Here is a 26,645-nt window from a genome sequence, read left to right as displayed (position 1 = left end):
CCAGGGGACTCTTTTCCTGTCTCTGGAGGGACCCAGGGCTGTATTTTGATGCAGCCCCCTAAGTGCCCTGCAACACTTGGACTGGAAGGCTCTGTGTAAACTGTTAACCACTGTCATTAATCGCTCTGTTGTGCCGCTGCTGACTTTTATGGGGCAGGCACTGCAGCCTGGAAAAACATCCCTGTACAGGGAAAATATCCCTGTGCAGGGAAAATATCCCTGCTGGGGCTGAGCTGGAAGGCCGAGCAGGAGAGGGGGAATCAGGATCTGCAGCTGAGAGGGATGAAGGGAGGATGCTTTGGCAGAGGTAAGGGGAGAGGCCAGGCTGGATGCATCCGTGGGGCTGGGGCTGCACCAGGCAGTGCTTCCAGGAGCTGGAGTTTGCTGCAATAGCTCCATCCCTGAGTGCAAACACAGCAGGGTTGGCCCTGAATACCGATGGGCTTCGTGGCTGTGTGGGCAGGCTGAGAAAAACCAGCCCCACCTTCACCTGCAAAAGTCGCCTCAGTCCCCAGCAGACACCACGGGCACTTGTGGTGACTTCCAGCTAAATTTTGGGCAAGAAAGTAAAACCAGGGGTGGGATACTTGGGTTTGAGGGATGAAGAAATGGTGCCACAGGGCAGGAGAGGGCAGGGTGCCCCATTCTAGGGGAGATACGGGACAGTGGGGCTGGGGGTGAAAAAATGAAGTGCAAGGGCCCTTTGGGGTGCAGAAGGCAGAGGGTCCCTGCCAGGCAGGCTGAAACAAAGAGTTTCAGGGAGTCACTACACGCTACCAAAGAGCTCTTCAGGATGCAGGTGAGCTGAACAAATGGAAATTGCATGTGTCCAAGGCCGAGGAGAGTGTGACAGCTACAACTGCTTTTGGAGACAGCCCTTCCTGGCAGGCAGCTCCTCTGAGCTGCACAGCACGGAACAGTGGCTTGGCTGCATCCCTGTGCTCCCACCTCCTGTTGAAAAGGGGGTATGATCCCCCCAAAAAACCACAGCCACTTTTGTTTGTCTTGCCAACAGAGCTGGTAACAGATTAAAGGATTTATTCGAGGAGAAACGCTCTCACCCCTGGCAGTTTTAATAAACCAATAATCAAATAAAGAAGCAACTACAATAAATTAACATCTTTTACCAGAATCCAGGCAAGACTATCCTTTTAAAGCCATTGTCAGAGTTGTAACCGGTGAGACGAGGGAGGGAGGGGAGAAGAAGGAGCAGCAGAGGGGAAAAGCAGGGAAAAAAGGGAAAAAAAAAGCGTTTAACCCTGGTTGTTAGACATGCGAATCCCACGTCTAATTTCCAGCGGCCTTACAGCGTGTGTGAGTGCTGATAAGGCCTGTGTGAAATTGCCAGCTCGGGCTGAGGCGTGGATGTGCCATAAACCATTTCTTTATTGAGCAGATAAAGGAGCGAGGCCGGCTGAGCATGACTGAGCCATTAAACTCTCCAGCCGAGCAGGAGGGGTGAAGAAAGACACCCACTGCCATTAGGAACACCATTAGTTAATGAGGAAGTGTGTGTGTGTGTGATCAGAGCGGGTTCTCACACACACACCTGGGCCCAGGTTCTGTGTGGGGGGAGCAGGATGCGGGGGGAAGGGCAGGAGGGGTGGTGGGGACACTGTGTGACCCCTTGGAGAGGTGTGCAAGGGACTGAGCGTGAGGAGCAGCTAAATAGGGAGAAATCCAGGTGCAAAGCACATTCCAGGGGAGTCTGTGAGGAGCTGGGGACTGGGCCAGGCAGTGCTGCTGCTGCTGCCTGCTGGAGCATCCCCATGAGCTGGGCTGTGTTTTGGGTACTAAGATTTTTTCAGCTTTGCTGGGTGGTTTCCCAGTGTCTGGTGTGCTTCCTGAGCATGTTAGCCCCACAGTTTTGATCACAGAATTGTGGCATAGGATGGGATTGGATTGGAAGGGACCTTGAAGCCCATCTCCTTCCACCCCCTGGGACAGCTTCCACTAGACCAGGTTGCTCCAAGCCCCATCCAACCTGGCCTTGGACACTTCCAGGGATGGGGCAATGCCTGGCCACACTCACAATAAAGAAAGTTTCCCCAGTATCTCATCTAAACCTGCTCTCCCTCATTTTGATGCTGCTTTACATGCAACTCTACCCCTGGTGCACTCACTGGTGATCAGTAGGATGAGGAGAAAGGGGAGAGATGTGCAGCCCTCAGGCTCTTCCAGCTATGGATTCCTCTCCTTTCCCAGCCACGGAAGGTCCCATCCCAGCTCCTGGCAGTGTCTAACGTGGCACCATGTGGCAGACAGCTCCTGGCCCTGTGCTCACTGCTAATGGGAACAGCGCGCCGGGGAGCAGGGAATGAGCGGCCGCGGGGCTTGGGAACACTTGGGCTAGAGCAGACCAGTTAAATCAGAGCAGATGGCCACATTAGCCCTGCAAAAGAGCAGCCTCTCGCTCTCCCCGCTCATCACAGGCCTCCCATCCAGTCTCAGCCTTCCAATTTTCTCGGCGAGCCTCTGACAGCTGCTCCAGGGGAAATTGTGCTGCCGGGGCACGAGGAGCGGAGCCCTCACCTCCTTTTCATTACCCACGAGCACCAACTCCCTTTGTCTTCCAAAGCAATTTCATAGCCGGTGCACAAACACGGAACCATCAAAGGAGCCTTTCACTGGGCTGGCACGGGAGACAATGGGAAGCAGATACACCTCCATCAACAAAGGGCCGCATTTCCATTTTGATAACAAACGTGCTGGCTCCCTGTCGAACACCAGTGTCTTGTTTTCCCTCTGTTTTCCCTCTCCTTCCCCCAGCCAGCCCCAGCATGCTGTGTACAATAGCACTTCCCTTCCCTCCCCTCGCCACTTGTCGTGCTGACAGATCTGATAGTCCTGCATGCCACGCTCTGCCTTTCCTTCCAAACAGCAGAGAGACAGAAAAGCAGGCCTTGTTTTCCTCCCTTTCAGCGTTATCTCCCTCTTTCATGTCCTCATTACGATGCCACTGTGCTGATGGGACAGCAGAGATTTAGGAGCTGCCAGAAGGGTGTTTTCCTGTGTGTGCCTTTCTCCCTGAGTGTGTGCACTGGAGCATCCCCAGGCTCGCTCCAGAGCTGAGTGTGAGTTGTTATCTCAGCTGTATCTGAGGAGGGGAGGAAGGAGAGGGCTGCACTGGCACGGGGCTTCCAACTGGCTGACACCTGCCAGGTACAGGTATGCTGTTCCTTTAGGATCCCTAAACATGGCCCTAACGAAGACAAGCTAGCGTAATTAGGGGACTCCACCCATTTCTAAATTATTCACCCGTTTTACCGCCTCCCTAAAGTGATTATCTCAGGCAGATCTCAGCCATGTTGAGATGTTCAGCAGAAGATGAACAATGCTGGTCCCTCTTGCTTTGGCAAGACTGAGAGTACCAGGCACTGAGTTTCCACCCATCTCCCCACCTTGCCCAGTTGCTACCATGTGGTTGAGGTGTTTCCACCAAGACCAGCACCTTGTGCCTGTCTGTGCTGGTGACAAGGTGTTGGATGCTGTGTTAGAGGGGAATTATCAGGGACAGCCCCCCCAGTTCACTGCTGGCTCCCAGGCCCTGCAACATTCATGTCCCCACGGCCAGGGGAAATGTGAGCACATCCCCCTGGGAGCAGCTCCCAGCTGGGGTCTCCTGCCAGAGGAATCCATCAGAGTGAAACTCAAAGCCAGTGGGGACAGGAGGAGGAGCACTGGGAGAAATTTTTCCCTGAGCACTCAGGCTCTAAAACAGCCCTGCTGTGGAGCAGCCCAGTGGGTCTCAGCCACTGGAATCCTGGAGAGGATTCCCAGGAGAGGCAGGAGAGGAACAAAGAGCTCCAGCTGCTTGTCCTCAGGGGCCCTCGGTGACAAAGCACTGGCCGAGCACAGCTCACTGCTGGGAGAGGATCTTGAAACGCGGCTGCAAAGACGTGACTCAGGTTCCTCCCTTTGCTGCTATCCAGTGGCAATCCAGGGAAGGGCTCCGGTTCCAGGAGCTGTCCAGAGCCCCGTGCCTCCCTCTCCTTTATCTCAGTCTCCCGTAACAAAACCGAGCAGTAGCAACTCCCTCTTGTGATGGGTGAACACCACAGGCACTCGCTGCTGGTCCTCACACATGGGTGGGCTTTACTCCCCACAGGTTTTTAGGGTCATTATTTCATCCACCAACAACTGACAAAATGTTCAGCCACAGCAGAGGAGCAGTTTCCTTATCAGGCTGATCCTGGGAGGACGAGCAGGTGCCTGGGCTGCAGGACCTCCTGGTGCCGTGGCACAGAGCAGGGGCTGGGAGAGGAGCAGGGGTGAGAGCTGAGGCTGATCTGGAACAAAAAAAGAGAGAAAGGATGAAAGACAACCTAAGGAAACACCGAGTGGGTGTGAAGAGGATGAGGAAATACAGAGGAGACCTTTCTAAAGGAATGGAAAACAGAAAAGAAGCCTTGCATTCAGTGGATTGTTCACCCAGATCAAAATGCCAACTAAATTAGGATATTATAGGTCACTGAACAGGGATTGCACAATGGCCGAGTCTCTAACAAAGGTTAAAACACGGAACAAAGACAAATAATGACACAACCCAGAGCCAGTGACCATAAACTCCAAACAAAAAGGAGGGCAGCACGCAGAGGATGTGAAAGCAGAAGAAATCGTTGTTTGCAATCAGTGCTCAGTGGGTCAGACTGAAAATAAAATGGCTTTGCAGAGCCAGCATCCGAGATGGGGACACAGAGACAGCTTTGACAAGGTCTTTCAATAAAATTAATACACTTCAAACGCTTGGTAGGAATAAAAACCCCACATCAGCTCGCAGACAGACAGGAACATGTTTAAAATGTGCAATGTATGAATGTCAGAATGAAGGAAAGAAACCCTGGTTTCTCTGAGCTGCTCGGTACAGCTGTCTGGGAATTTTTCTGTGAAGTCTTTGGTTGGAAAATCACTATTTAGCTAAATTGAAGCTATTTGCAATGAAAAGGGCAGTTTTGCTAAACTTCTGGGTTTGAAAACATTCACAGAAAAGCACTGAAATGGTTGGATCATGGCAGTTCTTGCCTGGTATTCCAAGGAAATGGAGTTACCGGATCACACCACATATGGCATCCGTGAGAAAAGGCTTTTGTCTCCCCTCCTACAACTCCTGAACCCTCTGAGACATTTTGTTCAGCTGTGACAAAGGGACAGGGGGTCTCAGTGTCATTAAACTCTACAGCAGAGGGACTTCAGCCATTGGGGAAGCTGCTGGGTTGTGACAGGAAACACCAGCACCCATTTTCAGGGCTGGTTCCTCTTTTCTGTCCTGCACTGCCCTGCTTTGGTCCCTGGGCTCTCACACCCTCCAGCTGGGCCCAGAATCTCAGAAATCCCCGCTTCCCCTTGATCTCATACAGAAACCATCCCTGCTCTCCCAGACAGGCAGCCCTCTAGGTGACTTTTGGGGTTGCTATGGCAGCAAAATTGATAACTCCCATCTAGAAAGGCAATTCGATGTCGCGGAGGATGATCAGCAGCATCCATCACGCCCATACCCCATAGGTGCTGGGGTAAATGACCACCACAGCTGCTCAGCTGTGTTTTTCACAAGTCCTCGTGGCTCTGTGCTGTCACTTGGGCCATCCCAGCACGTGGAAAGTGAGTGAAAGACATAACATTCTTCCTTTGCCACAGCTGTTTTAGTTCCCCTCAGATGAGTCTCGGGAGAGGGTGGCTGCTGCTCTTTGGGGGGATGCTTTGGGTGCTCCGTGCTCTGACAGATGCTCCCTCAGCTCTGTATCTTGTTCTGCTGTGAGGCTGAGATAGCAAAGTCTTTGCCAGATTTCTTTAGGATCCTCTTTTTAATACCCCAGATCTGCCTGGCAGCCGGGGAGGTTGTACAAATCAGAGGAATGTGGGGATGCAGAGGATGGAAAAGGCAGGGCTTGTGGTCTATGACATCAAACCAGTCTGTTATCTCTGCCTCCAGACTGAGGGCAGAGCTGGGAGTAATCCATCCTGCAGCTGTCTCCAGCAGCTGGCTTCAGATCTGAGCCTGACAGCTCTCCCTGCTGCTGCAGGGACAGAGACTTTGTCCCCTCAGGCTGTTCCTTTTCCCTGGCCCTTCCCACAGCCCCGGATCTGGGAGGCAAAGGTGTGAGCACATGGCAAAGCCGAGAGCACAGACTGGGTGTAAAACCTCCTGGCTCCAAGGGATTCAGGTGACAACAGCATGGGGAAGACCCTGTTACTGTTCCAGACATTTCCAGGGTCACCACATCCCACCTTCTTTTGTCACAATCATGTCCCTGTGAAGTAATGTTCAAATGTTCATTTTTGACAGTAGCATTCAAAGCAAACACTGCTCCTTTCCCTTCCAAAATCCCAGGCAAAAGGACAATGATGAGATCCAGCTGCTTGTACTGCATCACTTAATAAATGCTGACATTTTTACAGGGAACACCAAGTATTTTGTTGGTGTTAATATGACCCACACAGGGTTAACAGGACCCCCAAAATTGTTCCCTCACTGTGCAAAAAAGGGCAGATTTGCTCTTGCCTCTTATTTCATTATTGATTTTACCTGTCTTTTCCTTTGACTCTGAGATGCTGCAGCAGAGAGGGGATCAGCATTCCACAGCCCTCAGACCTGGGGAGCCCCAGTGCCCATCCCTGGCATCAGGGCAATCAAAGCAGCCACTGCTGCTGAGCTCTGCTCTCCCTCCATTTCCCTTTTGACCTGCCTTTTCTCTATTTTGTTTTTAGGCTGTTTCTCAGAGCTCTCTGAGCTGCACATTTCCTCGGCTTTTATTGTAGTGGCTGAGGTAGCAATAGCAAGTGCAATTTTCGAGCTGTGTTTCATGGGTGGTTTAGAATAAAGCCCTGCATTAGCCTGAGCAGGCTCCAGAATGCTCTCAAAGCCACTGCTTGTCACACACACCGTGCCCTGCCTTCTGTCCCCTGCTCACAGGAGTGACACCGTTAGCAGGACTGGCCCAGGGCTGCTGTTTCCCACCCCCATCCTCTTCCTCAGTGGCCCTCCAAAGTGAGAAAACAATTGTTTTGTTGCTCCAGTGATGGAGATGAAGGCTCCTGCTCTCCTGTGCTCCATCCCACGGGGGTGCCACACACCCAGGTCCCATGTGCCAGGTGCTACAGGGTCCCTCCAGTGAGGGCAAGAGCTCCAAATCATCATTTATCCCTCTGAGGATTTTCCAGCCTGCACCTCAGCCCTCCTTTCTGATGGAAGGATAAATAACCATGACAAGCTCCAGGATGCTAAGGGCAGGCTCTCCTTCCCTCCCAGGACTCATCCATGCAGCTGCTGTCACCTTGCCTGCATTAATCCCATGGCAGCCCAGCACACTGCTGCTCCAGCACTGCTCAATCTCTCCCTGGCTCACAGCTGTTTCTTCCCCGGTTGGAGCAGCTGGGATTTGCAGCTCCATAAAAGTCTCTGAGCACCCCCGGGGCCCCAGGCACCCTCATGAATACCAGTGCTTGGTATGGAAGTGATCTGCCTGGGCAGGGCAGCAGGCACAGCCCCTGGGCTGCCACTGGTGTCTCTTGGCTGGGGGCACCTCATCCCTCGGGTGTCCCTGTCACCCTCACCATGGATTCGGATGGAAAAGCTTCACCCAGCACACAGGGATGAAGGGTGTCTGTCACAAGAGTCCAGGCACATGGCAGGCTGCAGAGGAGGGGATAACACAGCCCCCAGTCCCTACGTTCGCTGCCTGCCCACAGCCAGGCACAGCCCTGAGATGTTTCTCTGCCAGCCCTGCCGCTCTCCCGCTGTTCCCAACACGTCCAGCACAGCTCGTGCTGTTCCCAGTGACTCACTACCAAGATATCTGGTAAATACACAAAAATCCTGTGTCTCCCCGTGTTACCCTGAGCCTGGGGAAAAAGCTCTGGGAGGGAACACTCCTTCCGACATGTCTTCTCCTGGCCACCGCACCCAGCTGCCTTCAGCAGCTCAGGTTCTCGAGTGGGTGAGCAGGGAAGGGTTTGTCCATGACCTTATCAAAGCTGGAGTCAGGGAAGCAGTGAGGTCTGCACCTCATTGAATGGAGTTAGGAGGTGTGATGGTGCTGCTGGACAGCCGTGGTCTGCAGAAGGAAAAGTCTCGGGAGCAGAGGGAGAAGGGCTTTGTGTTGAGGAGCAGCAACAAAACTCAGATAAATGGCAAGGCCAGTTCTGTCCATGGCCTCGAAAGATCTCTGTGAAATTGAGACAGCTGGGAGACCTTGGTCCCAAAGCCATGGAGCCGTCCCAGAGGGCCGGTCCCGGTATCAGAATGGTTTATCCAGGAACTCTGCCCGCCTCGGGATCAGGCAGCTGAGCTGAGATTAACTGGCCCCAGGGCTCCCTGTGCCCATTGCAACACCCCTGGCACCACAGCTGCCTGCCTTGGCACCCGGAGCAGCAGGACAGGCTGTTGTTGGTGCCACCAGGTCATGCATTTTGGCACCGAGATCGCTGGGTGTGCAAAAGGGGACCCACCAGCTGGAGAGGGGGTTTGGGCCAGATGGTGGCCAGGATTAGGGGCTTTTCAGGATGCATCAGAAACTTCGATGATCTAATATTGCTCCAGATGTGAAATGCCTTAATCCACAGGGAGGAGGTCTTTTTTTGGGGGGGAGGGACAGTTCCTGCCAAATCCCTTCCTGGAAAGGAATTCTCTTGCCTGGCAGGGGGTGGTGGTCTGGGAGTGCATTGAAAAATGACAGAACGTAGCTGGCTCACCACTCTTCCCTGGCAAGCCACACACAGAACCTCCCTGCACAGCAGCTCCCATTCCTTTCCACGCAGCCATTCGGGCTAAGAGATTTTTTTTTAAATGCCTTTATTACAGGGATTATTACCGTAAGTAGGTTAAACCATCATCGACAATGCCAGCCATCCTGAGGTGAAAAAAAATAGTGACTTGGAGGCTGGTGATTTCAAGCAGCTGCCCACCTCCCCTCCCAACCCCACTCTGACTAATTCAGACCTCAGGCAGATGCCTTCTGGCTATGATCTCCAACGCACAAAGAAAGCCTTATAAACAACCACCATTGTCCCGAGATTGCCATCTCTGCCTCTCCGTTGTCGCCCTCTCCCCGAGGCAGAGTCGGAGGCTCCCATTTGTGCTGAGGAGAAGCAGGGCAGGGCTGCATCTCCCCTCTCTGCTCTGAGCTTTCCTCCCTGTGCTCGCGGCTTTGCTGCAGCACAGGCACAGAGCTGTGCCCACCTCCTGCTCCCAAAGTGAAAGGCAGGGCTCAGGTTTGGGTATCTTCACTTCCCTTCTGCGTGAATTGGCCCCTTTGATTTTTCCATATTGATGTCACACCTGGATTGGGTTCATCTCCGTGTTCCTGAACACTCCCAAGTGAAGGAGGGTTTTACCATTTAGGAGAACACGTGCCTGAGCAGGGTTTGTAAATAAGGACTGAGAGCCTCAGCTGCACTTTGGCTTCCCAGCTGGACTCCCAGAGGATTTCCATGTGCCCCCCTGTGCCTGATGTGTCCCTGCAGCCCTCGGGACCTTCATGTCCCCTTTTAGGACAAAGTGTAGTGGAACACCAACCCCAAAAGATGGATGTCGAGGGAAACTGAATGTAAAATTCTGTACCTGAGCAGGGTGACAGCCAAACCCCTCCCTCCCAGATTATTTGTGAGTGATTAGGCTGGGGCAACATCCCTGTTACAGAGGGTTTTCTCTCTTAGATACAGCCCCTATTCCAAATTAATTTTATTCCTTCTGGCTTGAGGGGCTTAACACAGATGGAGAGCCTGAATCCCTGCTGCCCCAACCCCAGACACCAAGGAGCTGGGAGGAGGATGGAGCTGGATTCTCCCTGTGTGAGGGCAGAGCTGCTCCTCCCAGCCTGATGGGGAAACACCAGTGCCAGGGGGTATTTTCCAAGAATAGATAAGGGAAGCAGAGCGTTTCCTGGAGCTGGTTTATGGTAGTTTTCACACTTACCAGCTGTTTGCACATGAAATTGTTTCACACGATTAGGCAGGTAACAGCACCTCTAAGCCCTGTGTCAAATATTATTACGCAATAAAATAAAACCCTGAGGGAAATCGTCTTGACACACACCCTGATTTACACCCTGCACTGTGAAGATAATTACATTTCAGTGTGATATATAAAAGGCAGCAGAGGAAGCTGGTGGGGAAGGTGCAGCTCTCTGCAGTACCTGCTCAGTCAGAAGTGTCTTGTTAGTAATTGTTTTACAGGAATCAAAACCACCGCTGGAACAAGGAGGGACTAACAGGCTGATCCCCAGGGTGGCTGTGAGGAGGGCTGGAATTAGGGCTGATGGGGGAAGACAGCTCTTGCTGAACAGGTAACAGGGAGGGGGAGCAGCCTGACCTTTTCCTGCCTCTTCATTTCCTAAACAAGTGTACGCCTCCTATTATTACAATTTTCTCGTCCCCACTCCCAACAAGAACAAAAACATGGCCGAGGGTGAAGCTGTAAATGCATTTGGAGGTGTATGAAGCTGGTAGAGGGAGGGGCCTGGAAGGGTGGATTTGCTTGGGAGGGAGCTTAATATCTCTGAAAAGGGAATGGATCCCTATTTTCTATTCCCTATTCCCAGGAGAAGGGCGCTGGGTTGTGTGGAAGCTTTGTTCTCTGACCTGGGCACGGGAAGAAGTATTGGATTCAGTGGTCACTAGACCTTGCCGCCCATCCTCACCTTGCCTGAGTGCAGAAAGATTTTCCTTCTTTCCCAGTTAAGGGGAAGGCACTTCATGGGGAAATCCCAGGAAGGACTGAGATTTAACCTGCCACATTGCCCAAGTGCTCATGCTGTGAGCTCAAGAATTTTAATGTCTTTTTTCCTTCTCTTTCTTGGAGGTTGGTGAGACCAATCCTTTCAGGAAGTGAAAAAGGGACCTGAAAGTCTCAGTCCTCACCTCCTTTCCTGGTAAGAGAAGTTGTGGCCTGCAAATGCAGCTGTGGAGGTGCGTGGAATTTGCAGGTGAAGCCTGGGATGGGGACAGTGGATAAAATGAGCAGAGGAGGCCGAAAACTGGGATTTACTGAATTGAGTTGAATTGAGCACTGACCCACCTTCACATCTGTGCCTTTCTGCTTGTCTGAGCAAAGGTGAAATCAGCACTTAGTGATTAGAAAAAGAAGAGAAGAGAAAGAAATTAATTACCCCTAACAAACTTTTAAGATCATGGGTTAGGCACTGCCTTCTGAAAAGTCTCCAAATCCCCTCGAAAAGCCAGGTCCGTGCAGTGCACTTTACATGCGAGTAGAGTCTAATTCCCTGTCTGATAAAAGCAGAAGGAAAGATAAAAAAGCCGGCAGGCAAATAGGATTAATTGTGTGTCAGAGGTGCCTAATTAGAAAGAATGATGGACTGGAAGGCAACACACAGGAGGCACGAGCCAGCCCAAGCTGCTCTCAGTGGCCTCTTCTGTTTCCAGGAGCAGCAGCCCTGGGCAGTGTAACTGCTCCAGCATCAGCAAGTCCCTTTTTCCCATCTGTCCCCTCCATCAGGGATCTGGGAAGCCTTTCCCTGGTACCCCTCATGTGCCAGCGTGACGCCGGGACGATTTCATCCATCCGCATGTTTATTTACTCCATCTACCTTTCCCCTGAAAAATCAACGTGTTAAAGAACCCTTGTTCCTTCTCCCCTCTCCATTTCAGGGCCTGTCTTTCTGAGCCTTTTCTCCTGTGAGGATTTTGAGCAGCTGGACTGTTTGAGGCAAGTGTTTCTCCTCACTTTCAACCTCGGGGAACCTCGGAGTCCCTGGACACAGAGCTGGCTTCATTAGGATTTCTCTCTGCCCAGAGATGGAGCCTGGGTTGCCATCCTAAATGGAAATAAATAGCCAGCAGTGTTGCACTGGAATTTTCCATAAAGAAGAGCAGCTGGAGGGGATCTGGTTATTACACGTGATGGGAGGGTGCCAGTCTCCTCTCCTGCTTGGAGGCTCAGAGAGCATGAGTGGGACTAATTTCATTTCACCTAAAGCATTCAGCGAATCCTTTTCACCATGTAAAATCCATTGCAGTTTTCTCATTAATCCTCCAAAGTACAGACACTTACTCCAGGCCTAATCCCACTCTGCTATTGTGTTTCTCTACTGCAGCCTTCCCTCATCAGCTTAACAAATTCCCTGATTTCAATGGAAGATCCAAAGCTGAACATGCCGGGCATAAAACTGAAACCGTCTCCCAAGGGCTGCTGCACCTTCCTCATTCCCCAGCCTGAGCGGGGATGAATCCTGAAAGAAGGCAGCAGAGGTGAAGGTCGTGAGCTGTGACATTCAAAAATTGCTACTCCGAGCCCGTGTCAGGTGAGACAAAAAAGTGTAACGAGTCCCAGGCAAATTGGAATTGATCGCAGCCGGGTTTGGGGGCCAGCTTGTCCCCTTCCCTTTGTGTCTCTTCTGGGAATGATCCCAATTCATGAGGGGAAATAGATGGAAAGCCCGTGCTGGTGATAAGGCGCTGGATCTAATTAACAACTTTGTCAAAGGGCTTTGTTTCAGAGGCTCGGCTCCCCTGCCAGCACCGGCATCCATCAATGCTGAGCAGCCCTATCTATGCACAGATAGTGAGCAATGGCTGAGGAGCTGCTGCACCCCCAGCCCTTCTGCTGGACCAGCCGCCCCCTCAGACAGAGCTTCTGCCTCCAAAGACTTGGATTTCTTCTCGCTTTTTTGCCTGCTTTCTCTCCTTGGTGTTCATTTTGCTGTCGTTCCCTCTTTCCACACAGACTCCCCGTTCCTCCTTCCCCTTTGCTATTGGGTCAGGATCGAGCTATTTCTTTCCCTCTGTGCATTACTCTGCCACCTCTAAAATGGGGAATGCTGACCCTTCCATCTGCTTGGGGTTCCTAAAGGAAAGGCTGAAAGATGGCTATAATATAATATTTTCATCTCCAACTGCTCGGCTTTGCTCACCCGTGTCATTTGAACAGCTGTTTCCTTAATTTACACCACGAAATCCCGGTGTTTTCTCCCAGTCCAGGCTGGGGGTCCCCTCTCCAGTGTGAGTGATAGCAGGGAAGTGTTGCTTTATCTGCTGGGTGATTCCCTAATCGGGGTGGGGTTTGCACAGAGGATTTCCAGCCAGGAAGAGCTCAGAATCTCCCTGCTCTGGGTGTCTGTCAAGTTCTAGGCTGCAAAGAGCCTTCTCTTCTCATGGCTGTTCATCTACAAACAAGTGACTGCAAACACCTGCTGTTGCCACAAACCTGACCTTTCCCAGCTCTCCACCCTCTCACAGCCCACTCCTCATTCCATGGGGACCTCAGGTGACCTCCGCAGCTCAGTTTTCCTCCTCCTGCTGGCCCTGATTTCACTCTGAGGATGCACCTAACACCTAAGTAAGTTTCTGAGACACATCTGCCCTTAGACCCCCTTGACACGAATCCAGGCTGATGCCATTTGTTCTCTTCCCATTTAAAAGGTCTGATTCCCATGTAAGCGTTTCATTTGCTTCTGAAATTACTTTGATCTCTTATGAATTTTTTTATCTCTTTTTATTGCATTCTGGGATCATAATCCTGCTTTATGTCCTGCTATCTTTTGGAGAGGCCAAATGCCTGCGCTGCATTTGTTTTTCAGTCTGGCATTTTCACTGTGCAATTGGCTACATGAGCACACTTCTGAGGGAGAGATTCACAGTGGAAATTAAGCATAAAAGATGAAATGCTCCTGTTGAGCTATGAGCTGTTGTGTGGTTTTGTTAAATTTTTAAGAGTATTTGGATGGAAGTGGTCCCCTTTTTTGGTTTAGTTTTTATAAATCTCCTTGGAGAAACCATGGCAGCCTTCTGGAATATGCAGGGAAGACTTGTCTGTTTTAATAAAAGTGAGAAGGGGAATCAAAATAAACCCGGAAACAGTGATAGATCTTCTAAAATTAGCAGCCTCACAAGCATCCTAGGAGAACTAACTTGGGAATGATGGTGTGACATGCACAGAAATGGGGGAGAGGCTTTTTGGTCTCCTCAGCCAAGCTCCAGGCACGATGTTGGGTGGAAAAGCAATGTTCTGACTCCATCAAAGGTGTGATCTCCTCGGAGAACAACCTGTAGTACTGCCCTGAAGGAGCTCGTGCTGTTTGGGGGAAATGGGCATTGTTGGCACAGAGCTTGAGCCAAGAGAAGAAATGTAAGGAGCAAAAGGGGTGGGAGGGGGAGTGTGAGCGAAAACCCAGGCTTGGAGGAGATGAGCAGGGAGCAGAAGGGAGGCTTTTGCTGTGGGAGAACAAGGTTCTCCATCTTCAGAGCATTCTGGTTTCTACAGTGAGCTCACCCGGCTTCTGAACAGAAAGAAAACAGCAAGACCTGTCCATAAAGTCTGAAATTCCCAGCATGAATTTGTTGGTGCCTCACATTTCCATTCAGGATCTCCTGTGGTTTATTCTCTTCCATTAGTGAGCCCCTTCTGCTGCCTGGGGTTCAGGAGGGGTTTGCCCTGCAGTGCTGATGAGGTGGTGCCCATTCCATCTGCATCTGATCCCGGTGAGAGCTGCATTTCCACCCCCAGCCTCTGATCAGCTGGCCCTGAGGCGCTCCTGGAACACAAAGCACAGGCCAGGCCTGGGGAATCCTAAAAGCAAAAGCCTGGCATGATCAAACCCTGCTACACTTCAATCCTGGCTGCCTGCAGATCTCCCAAAACAAAGTGCAGCCAACAAGACAATCGTGGCCTGAGACAGACGAGGCTGCCCCTGAGCACAGAGTTGGATGCTGATGCAACATTCAAAGAGAAATCACTTTTCCTCAGCCCCAGCTGGATAAAAATCCTCTGGCAGATGGGGCTTGGGCCAAACCCCTTTTTTCCCTTCACCCCCTCCTTATCACTGCAGCAAGTGAGGTGTTTTCACTGCGAGTTCCAGAGTTATGGCTGTTATTAAGTTGGAATATTTTTATAGACTTCTCCACTTAGAATATACAGGCGTGTTTACACACACAGCCCTTTTGCTTTAATTTAGTCCTCTCCTTCCCTGCACCCCATCAAGTGACTTCTAATAAATGACAGAATAAATGCATTCAGATAATGCAGTAATGGAGAAAAATTCAGTGTCTAATGAAGAGATTGTTCCTACCCCGGGACTGTAAAGATGAATGATGGCGACTGTGGTTTGAAAACTCCTTTTAGTTTAAAATATTGCTCCTTTGTAAGGAAAAAAAGAAAGCACAAAGGGAAAAAAAAAACCAACCCAAACAATTCTGTATAGTTTTTACCAGTCAGGAGCTGCTTGCACACAGAACAGAAACTGTCGCAGCCAAAATTGCTTCATATATCATAGCCCAGCACCAGGCAGATAATGGCAAAGCCAGTTCTGATCAGAGACTGATTATTGCTCCATGCTCCGAGCACTGATGTGCAGACAACTGACTGCAGCTTGATTTCCTTGAACTGGATTGATCTTTGCAGGCTGAAATTAAGAATGTGATCACCTTGATGAGGTGCCGTCCTGAAGCAAAATTCCTAAAAGGAGCCAATCCTTCCTCTCTCGCACTTAAATTTTCTGTTTGCAATAGGGTTGTCTCTTTTCTGTAGCTCTGGGTGCTTAAAGGGAAAAAAAAAAAAAGGCTTTTTGTCTTTACCTATTACTGGCAGACATCAAATTATCCCAAGATCATCTTGGACCTGATGGAAAGCTGTGCTCAGACCCGTTACCAGATTGCAGAAATAGGAGGCAGAGCAGAGGGGATTATGATGAGATCATTTAGTTTGGTGTCATTTTGCTCTCCCCCAGCTCATCCAACGTGATCCTGGAGCACCCACACTTTCTCAGGCTGTGTGTGTGTGTTTGCTGATCCCACAGAATGTCCCTTTTCCCAACATTTTTGTCATTGTTTCAAAACAGGGACATTTCCCACTGGTGCAGCACCAGCCAGGGATAATCACAGCACAAACAGTGATAAGAGCAACAACTAAATCCTGTCCACTACAAGAGCTGTGGCCACCTCTCCTCCTAATTTATTTTAGAGTCTCAGAAAGGACAGAAAGTTGGGAGAATCCTGTGTTTGCCCACATTTGCCAATTCCCATGTGCCTGTTATTAACATTTCACTGCTGCAGAACAAGCCCCAAGCTGGGAAAGGCATCCAGTGGCCAAAGGATCTGGATAAAGGAGCAAGCAAATAACACAACAAGAAAAGCCATGCACTGATGAATCCCCTGCTGCTCAGACAACAACAAGTCAAACTTCCACCTTTCATGGCTAAAGCAGCACATTAAAATTAATTGAATGAGCCTCAATGTCCATGAAAAGGATGTTCTGTGTCTGTTCATCTGGATCCTTGCTTCCCTCAGAGATGCTTTTTTTGTGTCATTAATCCAAATTCAGGCTGTAAATTCTCCTTGTTGTAAAGCACAGTGAGATGCAGACCCAGGATCTGCCAGAGTTTGTTACTGAGTTTGTAATGTGCAATTGTGGCAATGATTATAATATCAGCAACTGGATTTCATCTGTCCCCACACATCGAAACAGGCGAGCTGAAATGAGCAGTGACAGGAAAATGGTCTTGTTTGCACATAAATCCTTTAATAACTAGCAATTTCAGAAAGAGAAAGTAGGAGAAAAAAGAAGTTGAAGGACAAAGAACTCATATATTAAATTCTACACTGAAGTTAAGTCTTAAAAACCGTATCATTAAGGCTTTCAACGTGCCTTGAAGAGTGGTAAAAGCAACCAAAAAGGGTTAATTCTCCCCCTAAATCTCTCATCCAGCGACCACTATTTGCATGCCTTTTAAGGCAGCCAGGAAATTACATTAATTTCTCTAATGTGTGCAGTGCCATAAGTTCTTTTTTTAATTACAATGATCAAAATATTGCTTAAAATTAAAGGCAGCTGCATTTGTTTCTGACGGATATCATAATTGCAATTGTAAATTGGGAAATGCAATGTTTCCTGGTGCTGCTGTGAGTAATGGCTCTGAAATCATTATAGATAGGTGGATATAAATAAACCAGGAGATCTGTGAAAATAGAGCAAAAGCAAGCTAAAAGGGTAATTAGCTGAGCGAATGGGAACAGAGGAATCTGGTGCTCAAACAAAAAAAATCTAAATATTCTGAGGAGCTCTGTGACTGTATTTGTATCATGTTGGGGGGAAAAAAATTCCAAAAAGGAGAAAAAAAAAAAAACCCAAAGAAAAAGAATGAATTTGAGCTCTGAAGGTTTTTTTTTGCTGTCTTTCTAAATTGCTCCCCATGAGTGAGAACGGTGCTTCTCCTACCCTTGGGCTTGACTGGGAGCATTGCTCTCATCTCCTGCTGATCCCTGCTTTTCCCTGAGGACCAGCAGGTGGAAAAGTGGATGGTCCTGGGGCTCTGAGGCTGCTGGTGATGAAAAGCCAAGTCACGTCTTTAAACCAGCTCAGGGGAGGATCAGCTCCCTCTTTTCAGGGCATGTGAAGCCATTTTTGGGCTCCTTGCCTCAGGCCCATCCCAACCCAGGATGCTGCTGCCCTCCAGGAGAGGGATGGAGCTGTGGAAGAGCTGAAAATACTCGGAAAAAGCCCTGGAGCAGCCAGCAAGGTGCAGCTGAGCCCTTTGTGTGTGCCTAAAAGCCCTTCCAGAACCGGAGCCAACTCGGGATGGGTGTAAATCCAGAGGAATGCGCTGCCCATTAGTTTGGGTGTTTTAGGGAAAAGAAAAATGAAGTTTTCTGGATCTGAGGCCCGGGCAGCTGGGAAATGGCCAGCTCAGCAGCAACATTTATCAGCAGGCCCTGAGATATAACAGGCAATCACACTCCAGCTGGTTTCCCATCAATAAGCAGGGATGGAATATTAGTAACAATTCCGTGGGATTTGGAAGGCAAACACTGGAAAAAAGGGAAAAAAAAGAGCAGTTGCAAATGGGAGAGCTCAGCCTGGGCTCCCTGCTCTGCTAAACTCCCTTCTCCAACAGCTCCAGGTGGTGCTGCCATGCTGGGAATGGTGGAATGGACGGATGAGTCAGGGAGGAGACAAACAGATGGAAAAGGGGAGCAGTCGACAGCTGTACAAACCCCTGGAACATCCCCAGATGGAGCAGCTGACCACGGGGCTGGAATTGTTCCTAGCACAGGCAGGACACAGACATCCAACACTGGCTTGAGGATACCTCCTAGAGATAAAATTAGAGGCACAGGAAACAGAAGAAAAAGATTAAAAATAAAAATTATTATTAATAATAATAATAATTTAAAAAAAGTTGTGGAGCTCTGGTGCTCTAGGGCAGCCCGAACTTGGCTTTCAGTGTTGTGCCCACAAAATCTGCAAGCATAAGTAGAGCTGAAATCATGGAACATCTGCTGAAGAAATGCATGTCCTTGCATGTGTGAGAAGGCACTTGGAGCCTAATTGGAGCTAAACCAAGCGCCAGAATTTGACTATCCGGGCAAAATTCTGAGAAAAGCCAGTCCATCCCATAAAATTACCAAGAAACTCCTTCCCTCTGCTCTGGGCAAGAGCGGAAGCCTGGAGACTTCTCAGGCTTCATTAAAGATGTGGGGATCATTATTTTCCTTCTTCAGCTCGTAGAATCACCTCCTGAAAGGATCTTTTGGCAGCCAGAAAGGAGCCTAACAAGGACAGTGACTGATGGGAGGGCCTTTGTGGGTTCTATAAACACTATTGATTTTCACATTCACAGAGAAATGAATTAGATGCCAATTGTGTATGAACTGAGCCCCTGTCTCCTGTACTGTGAGAACAGAACTGCAAAACACTGGGTGCCCCCGAGGAAAGGAAAGGTTGGGGAGGGAGGGAGGGAGGGAGGGAGTGCAGATGTGGGATTGAAAAGGTTCTCTCCAGTGTAGTCCCCTGCTACTGTCAGCCAGTGCCTCAGGAAAGGCCATTTCCCAGCTAATCAGGCTGATGTAAAACCATGAGGAAATGGATTTAAACTCCATGATCAAACCTGGTTGCTGTCTAATCTCAGAATTCCTACCTAAAGGGGACCAGAAGAGAGAGAAAATGGTGGCTACTGAGTGAATAAAATGAGAATGGGCCTCTCTCTGCTCTGCAGGACTTGCACAAATCCAGCTGTACATTTACACCCTTGTGCTTGACAGATGGCAAAATAGACAAGCAGGCATCATCTCTGTGCCAGTCACAAGGAGCTCACCCTCCCAGGGCTTCAAATCTACTGTTCCAGACAGTCCTGCACCTCTGGGAGCTGCAGGGATGTGGAGGTCGCAGGCAATGACAGGATGCTGTGACCCCAGAGCCGTGACAAATGACACGGCCCCGTGTCTCAGAGCTCTGTCTCCTGCTCTAACCCATCATCACCACGACAGAGAAGAGCTCAGACCCTGGAGATGGGGCTGGTTTAATCTCCTGCAGGGCTGTAACGACTCTGAACCCCATGTCTAACATCACTCAGCGTGACTACTTAATTACAGTAATTAGGGAGCGTGGTAGGAGCCTGTGCAGTGTGAGAAGGAGGGACTGCACTCAGGACATGGATTCCCTGTCGGTCAGGTCCATTAGGAAGCGATCCTGCCCATTCCTTCCAGCTCCTGGGCTCAGTCTGGGACTGGGGAACCCTGTCTGCTGAGGAGCCCGAGGCAGGGCATGTGCAGCTTCTCCTTGTTCCTCCTTCCCTGCCATTCCCAGCTCGGTTTTCACTCTCCAAAAGTGGTGGAACATCACTCCTGGCTGCTCTTGAGGAGTAGGGCAGGTGCTGGTTAAGTAGAGAGGTGTCCCTGCGAGGGGAGGAGGTGACACCATCACCCAGAGAGTGGAAGTGCTCATCACCTCCGGGTCTCAGGGAGTGCAGGTGGGATAAACCCTCCAGCTGGCAAAAGGCACGTGGCGGACTGGCACTTGCCACTGCTGTCACCCCAAAGGCATGGCCAGGATGGCCTTTCCAGCCCATGGCACTCAGAGGGAGTGGTTGGACACCCCTGAAGTAGGTGTGAGGTCGCTCTGGAGAACATCTCACTCCTATTTCAGCCTCCTGAGTGCATTGCCTTAGCTCAGGCAGAAAATCCTCTGTGTCCTGTGCTGGGAGTGACTTCCAGAGGCTCAGGGCAGCTCTGCACCAGACATGGAGCTGGATCTCCTGAGCTACCAACCCTTCCCCACATCCCGCTGCACCTTGGATCACCCTGCCTCAAGCACTCCCTCGGCTGCTCCCGCTCTGCTCGTCACACCTGGTGTCCCCTGAGCTGTAACAAACCACATTTCACACCAGCAGCGCTGACCTTTCCAGTGCTCCCGGGGTTCAGAGGCACCCCCCTGCCTGCTGTGACACCCCTGAGGTGGCACACACGACTTTGGTCGCACTTCAGCAGGTGCTGCTGAGCGTGGCCAAGGCAGACACGGATTAGAACCTGCCCCCAGCCAGGACAGAAATAATCCTGACCCCACAACACTGCACGGAGGAAGAACCCTGGCTCTGACTTAATGAACCGTAAATTCCAGCTTAATGAGTTTTATGCTGAGGAGAATAATTAATGTAATTAGTAGTGATATGAAAATGATGGCACTTGAGCCTGGATTATGAGGGGGAGGGGAGGCTGGGGGTGGGAGGCAGCTTGGAGAAAGTTCATTCCGTCTATGGTGCTGTTCCCCCAGAGGAGCAGGGCTGGATGCATTCTTGGCAGCCTTTAAAACCTCACCTCCCATCTGCCATAAAGTGGAAGAAAATAGAGCATGACAGTAGAGGGGAAAAAAAAGAAAATAAAGAGCTCAGCCTGCCCTGTTTGCAGCTGGGATGTGAAATCTTCAGTGCAGCCCTTTCCTGTGCTGGCTTTGAATCTGCAGCTCCCCCGCCCCACTCTGAACATCCTCCACCCTCCATGGGGCCTCTATTTTAGTTCTAGGAGAAAAATATCTTTATGAAGGTGATTAGGTGGTAAAACAGCAGCTCTTCACCTTACACTACATAAGTACCAATTTACTTATCCTGTGTAAGTGTTTTGATAGGTTTGATATACTTAGTGCAGTCCAAGAGCTGTACTTTAGTTTTACACATATGAATAGATGCATAAATTCCTGTACAACCCTAAAAGGACCCAGCAGGAAGTTTTCTGTTCTGAATGTGGCACTGATCAGACATCTAGCACTGGAGAAAGGGACCACAAAACTCAGCGCTGACCCTGACAGCCATGAGGAAATAAAAAAGGAGCCAGAATGGATGTGTTTCCCGGCGCCCCTGTTGGAGTGGGCACCTTTCACCTGTGCAAGGTGTTTCTGATGCCACACTGGGGCTTTGGGTGGCTTTTCAGCTCAGATGTACCACGTTTAGATGGGCATTGGTGGCAGTCTGTGGGCAAATGTGTTAAAAACTGCCATGCAGGAGGTAAATCCAGACTCTTTTCCCCTTTCTGGGAAGGAAGCACAGTCCTGGGGGGAGATGCCAGGTTCCAGAAATACAGGATGAACTGGTCTTTGTGCAGACTGAAGGGAGCATTGCCAGCACTCTGCTCCCACCATCCTGTGGGATATCCTGGCCCTGAGGAGAATTGTGTCTCTCCTTGATATTTCTGAGAAACAGCCCAGAGAAACACCGGACTTCTCAGCAGAATTGTGTCAGCTTCTCTCCCACATCCCAATAAACCCTTCCCAGTAATGACCAGCTTTGGCCACTGCTGGTGCAGGCTGCACTCAGACCCTTTCACCCTCCCTCCATGAACCCCCACCCCGTCCCTCTGCCATTTACTACCCCAAATCCGTGGCTAAATTGTTCCAAAAGGCCTTTATCCAGAGGCAGAGGCTCCATCCTTGTGCAGTGCAGCTTTGTTGTTAAGAAATATCCTGGGGCTTTTTCGCTCTCAGAGTTAATGCTAAAAATTCCATCAATAAACGGTTTATTGATCAATTGTGTCTGATAGGGAACCTCCCGAGGAGGTTCTGATGTACTCAGGGACCATTTCCCCCGCAGTGCAGGTTCAGTGTCCCCCTGCCTCTGGAACCAGGGCTGAGTGCCTGCACAAGGAAATCAGGCCACTGGCATCAGAAGTGGGCTGGAGAGGAGGAGGAACCCCCCTTTTCTTTCCCTGAATAGCTGCTGGCCCCGAGGACGGGCTGTTTGTGACTGATTCTGTCCCACCCACGTGCAGGGGGAGGCTGGGAGGAGGATTCCCAAACAAAATGAAGGGAGATTGGCATCTCTTGAGCATCCTAATTGCTCTGGGGGCAGAGCCAGGGCAGGGAAGTGCAGCAGAAATCGCCTTGGAGGTCGCTGAACCCTGCTCCTCTGCTTACCTGTGAGTCCTGTGTCCCCTGTGCTGCAGGCAGGGAGGGATGCAACAGGAAAAGTGGGATATTCCAGTCCTGAGGAGCCTCTGGAACAGGCAGCAACCCCTGGGAGAAGGCAGGAGTACATTTTGGGGGGTGTGGGTACATTTTGGGGGGTGAAGTGCAAGGGATGAGGGATGTGGGGGACAACTCAGCAAGAAGCCAGCCCTGGGAGCAAGGCAGACATCAAACACCCCCCACAGGTCCCACAGGCAGGACAGGAGTTGCTGTAACTCTTCAGCTCACTTTTATTTAAGTTCTGTGATCAGTCTTTTCCATCTGCAAGAGCTCTGGTGTCAGTGCCACCAACACTTGGAACAGAAACCGTGACATTTCACCCTGGTAACAGGAAGAACAGCTTCATCTTAGAGGTCTTTTCAACCTAAACGCCTCTCTAACCTACAATACCAGTTCCTCCCATGCACTGCCAGCCCACTGGATCCCACTCCAGCAGTTTCCAGTTGGACTTGTTCAGCAATGAGCTGGATGGCTCAGCCTCCAGAGCAGGGACCTTTTAAAGTCAATTGGTGCCGTGCCAGCAGAAGAACAACTCCCCTTGGCCCTGATTTCAGCACCTGCAGCTCCCCCTGGGCGTGGGCAGCCTTATCCTGGAGCAAAGTGAGGATCAAGCCCGTGGCAGCAGGAGCAGGGAAGTTTGGAAGGAGCCATTGGGCAAACGCTGTGCGACCATAGGGAAAGGGAGCGAGGAATAAGAGCCCTGAATCAGAACCATTTCCAAGCACAGATTTGTAAAACCAAAACAGTGGACTCACTATTTCTTACTTCAGGGTTTTCCTGCAGGGTTTTTCCCCTTTTCTTAGGGTGCAAAGGAACTTGGTGGCATGTGGCCAGTCCCTCTTGCCATTTTTTTGAGATCAACCCAGCTCTTCAGGGGAGGCAAAGAGAACCAAGCCATTCCTAGACTAAATACACGTGCTGGCACAAGTCAAACTGCTGCTTTGAGCTGAGGCTTCTCCTGCCTTTTACCTTTTTAAGGAGGATTGAAATCCTTTTGCTTTGCTGCAAGCCCAGTAAAACCCTTTGTGGCAGACTTCTGTGGGCAGCTCAGATTCAAAGCTGCTCAAGGCAAGCAGAGTTTCTCTATAATGCTGCAGTTTGTATCCCTGCCTTCCCCTTCCTCGTCAAAGGATCGTCGTCCCAGACATGGGCAGCAGAGAAAACCACCTGCAACGTGTTCTCTGCCTCCTCTGGCAAGCAACCATTTTGTCTGGCTTCTTTCCTCTTGTACCTGAAGACCTGAACATATTCCACTTCTCATTTAAATTCCTGGATCTGTCTGAAACTGCATCAGGTGAAGGCTCCAAATCAGACCACAGCACAGGCAGCACTCTGCTATTCCAGGCATGCAGGTAGGGAAGTTTGGAATGGATTCTTCCTTGCTTTTTCCTCATGGTCAGTGGTGCTGGGTTGATCCCAGGATGTCAGAGACCTGTGGGTTTTCCAGCACCTCCCCACATTTCCAAAGAGAGGGAGCAAAGGCAGATTTGGCAGACTTCAGCGTGGGGTGAGTGTGATGGCTGTGCCTTCAGTTCAGAGCACGCCCAGTTTCCATCTCTGTGGTAACCAGAAAGTACCCAAGGTGTGTTGGGGAGAAAATCAGAGGGAAAAATGCATTGTCTGAATAGAGACATGGAGCACTGGAGTCCTTTGGTGTGAGGGAACGACCGGCTGAGTCCTGCGGAGACTGGCAGAGGAAATGTGAATCCAAATGGTTCCAGAAAGGGTTGCATCAGTCAGGACTGACAGGATGGGATTGAAAAGTCATATGGAGTGCTCTAAGGCTGTGTCCTGATGACACTCCCCTGATCCTTTGGGAATGAGAGTGCTCTGTGCACCGGCACGTGGCAAAGCTGCTGCTGCCCATTTCAGCTTGGCCAAAAAATGCATCGAAAATGCCCCTTCATCCACTCCTCAGCCAGACAAGCACCCCCAGGCTGCTCAGCTGATGCACCCACCTGTCATTTCGTGGGAGGTCACCTCCCAGCAGGAGAACACCTCTCCAGGTGCAGCAATTCCCCCCACAAACCTTGTCCTTGTGACCAGCCACCGTCCTGTCTCAAGCGCAAAGTGGCAGCGTGCACTGGGGAAGGGGTGGGAAGGGCTGGGGGTGTTTTTTGCCATTCAGGGGCCAGGGGATCCATGCATGAGGTGTCATCCCCCACAGGGCTGTGCTGCACGAGTAACCAGAGCAGAAACTCCTCTCCCTCGTCCAGATGTGTTTGTCAGCCTGCAGGGAATCCACGAGGTAGAGCAACACAGATGTGCTGCTGTGGGGAGGAGGAGGAGGGACAGGCAGGGTGAGGCTGGAGGCGATGGGGACACAGAAAGGGCAGAGAACAACCAGAGCTGCTGAGATCCAGATACGCGGAAATAAACGGGTGCCTCAGTCTGGGTGGCAGGGCAGGAGCTGGGCTGGGACATCTGTGTGGTCACACCTCCCCTGGCAGGGGGCTGTCACCTGCTGGGAGTTTCATTTCTCACGTGCATGAGCAGCACTGACAGGTTTTGGTGCCTGGGCAGCGGGATAACAGCGTGGTGCCCACCTCTCCCTCCCACATGCCCTTAGCTTGGGCATCCTCACGTTTTGCAGAGGGATTTTAATGTCTGCAGAATGCCAAACTCCCAGCCTGAGCCAAAGGAAAGGAAATGTCCTCTGGCCACAAAGCTTTATCCCCTTGTTCAGAACCATTCCAGCCGTCACCTCTTCCATGCCATGGGTGGAACGGATGGAAGTTATCCCTGAAGCCAAGCTCTTAGGCAGGATGTTCATTCCTTGTCCTCCTCTTCCTCTTCTTTGTTTTTATACACATTGAAGTGGACATCAATATTTATTTTTTGTTTTCCTCTAATACAAGTGAACACAAATGTGATGTGGAGATAAATTCCCTTCTCTAAAACACTTTGTGGTCACAGGAATGTACACGTTTGGATTTACACACCCACACACATTCCAATATCAAAAAAAGGTGTAGTCCCAAAACTAAGATGCTTTTATAAAAGTTAAAAGGCCAGATTCCTCTGTTGGCTTTTATCCTTCATTAAGAGCAAGGAGATTACCTGAAATCCTGATTTATTCTTCATATTCTGCCTGAGTTAATTTTAAAATTCCAATCAACAGATGCAAGGAAGAGAGGGGGGAAAAAGCTCGTGGGGAGCCACGTTAGGCTTTGAAAGGAAAATTAGAGCAAATGTTTTCCTTTATAATTATTTTCTCCTTTGGGTTTCAGGTTATCAGACCTGTTATTTAAAGGATGCTTTCTCCAAATGTGTTGACTCCAAAATATGTCCCCCTTTAAAAGAGTCAATCCAAGAGATTGGGAGTGGGAGCAGGAAGGGAAAAGGAACAAAACAAACCACCTAAACCAAGTCCTGATCTCTATTTTGGGGTTGGTTTTGAGCATCTTTCATTATAAGCATCTTATGATTTGGTTCAGCAATCTTGGCTGTTTAGCTCTTCACAACGGGGATTTGCTATCCCCACTTCCGAGGGGGAAAAGGAGCCAGGGGTTAAAAAAAAAAGAAAAGAAAGAAAAAGCCACAGGCTCAGATGTGAGCGCTGGCTGTGCTGTAAAACCTCACACAAGCTGGAGCGAGGGCTGTGAAGAACCCGCACCCGGCTACTCCGGTGCAAAGAGGGCGGGGATGGACACAGGGGAAAAACCTACGGACACTGGAGCGGGTTGGGCACATCCCATCCACTGCGGGGCAGCTGTCACCCACAGACACATGCACACACAGAGCCAGGAGGAGAAAAGAAAGATGCAGGTACTGGAGGAGACATGGGAGAAGGCAGAGTGTTCCCTTGAGCATTAGCAAGCCAGGCAGACGCTTTGAACTAATCATGGCAATTGCACCCGGATTTAAAATCAATCGATAAAATGAGCAATGGCAAAGGGAGGGTGGCTGGAAGGCCTTGGTTGTTGAGCGACAGGAGAGGTGAAAATCATGAGTTTCTTCCTTTTTTTTTGCTGTGTTGACACTTTACACATACTGTTCCTTAGGACAGATGTAAGGAGCCCGGGAGCCGGGAGGTGGGCAGCAGAAGGAGATGTCGGAATGGTGAGGATAAAGATCTTGTGGGAGGTCTGACAAGGGGGCATAGACATGAGGGATCTTCTCCAGATATCGATCTTCATGTGAGTAACAGCGGGTCAGGTAATCACTCGCATTCGATATCTCTGAGTGACACTTTCCAAAGTTCTGCAAGTAGAGACAAAAGTCAACGGGTGAAAACTCCGGGATCACCGGCCAGAAAACACACACAGCTCTTCAGTTCCTTGCTGAGACACACAGAGAGCAAGCAGGGTGGAATATCAAACAGATTACCGAGCTCGCTGCTTCAGGAAAATGGAAACCCAGGTGATAAATCCTCACACTGCAAAGTTTTGGTCTGACTCCCTGAAATATCCGGATCGTTGATGAATATGGATGGACAGGGCACGGTTTGTCCCTTGTCTGTAAATACTCT

At 50.2% G+C, this 26,645-nt stretch overlaps 1 protein-coding gene and 1 long non-coding RNA gene across 5 annotated transcripts in view; one reads left to right on the top strand and one right to left on the bottom strand.

Annotated features, from left to right (window-relative positions):
• Window positions 1-10,113: 10,113 nt before the first annotated feature.
• Window positions 10,114-11,659, top strand: LOC116455764. Its single transcript, XR_004244470.1, has 3 exons — window positions 10,114-10,280; window positions 10,796-10,919; window positions 11,602-11,659. It is a non-coding gene; the product is annotated as an uncharacterized LOC116455764 (long non-coding RNA).
• A 10,727-nt stretch (window positions 11,660-22,386) lies between these two features.
• NECTIN1 (nectin cell adhesion molecule 1) overlaps window positions 22,387-26,645 on the bottom strand; it is a 91,769-nt gene continuing 87,510 nt past the window's right edge. For 2 of the 4 annotated variants that reach the window (XM_032134012.1, XM_032134013.1), the window contains one exon: window positions 22,387-26,377. In XM_032134012.1, the coding sequence (XP_031989903.1) occupies window positions 26,159-26,377 (219 nt within the window). In that variant the 3' untranslated portion in view covers window positions 22,387-26,158. The remainder of the gene's footprint in view (window positions 26,378-26,645) is intronic. The other 2 variants (XM_032134015.1, XM_032134017.1) reach the window with 2 other exon arrangements.

Source organism: Corvus moneduloides, chromosome 25, assembly GCF_009650955.1.
Source record: "Corvus moneduloides isolate bCorMon1 chromosome 25, bCorMon1.pri, whole genome shotgun sequence".
Lineage (NCBI taxonomy): Eukaryota > Metazoa > Chordata > Aves > Passeriformes > Corvidae > Corvus > Corvus moneduloides.
The sequence above is the reverse complement of the archived record's forward strand: the minus strand, read 5'-3'. Positions and strand labels throughout refer to the sequence as shown.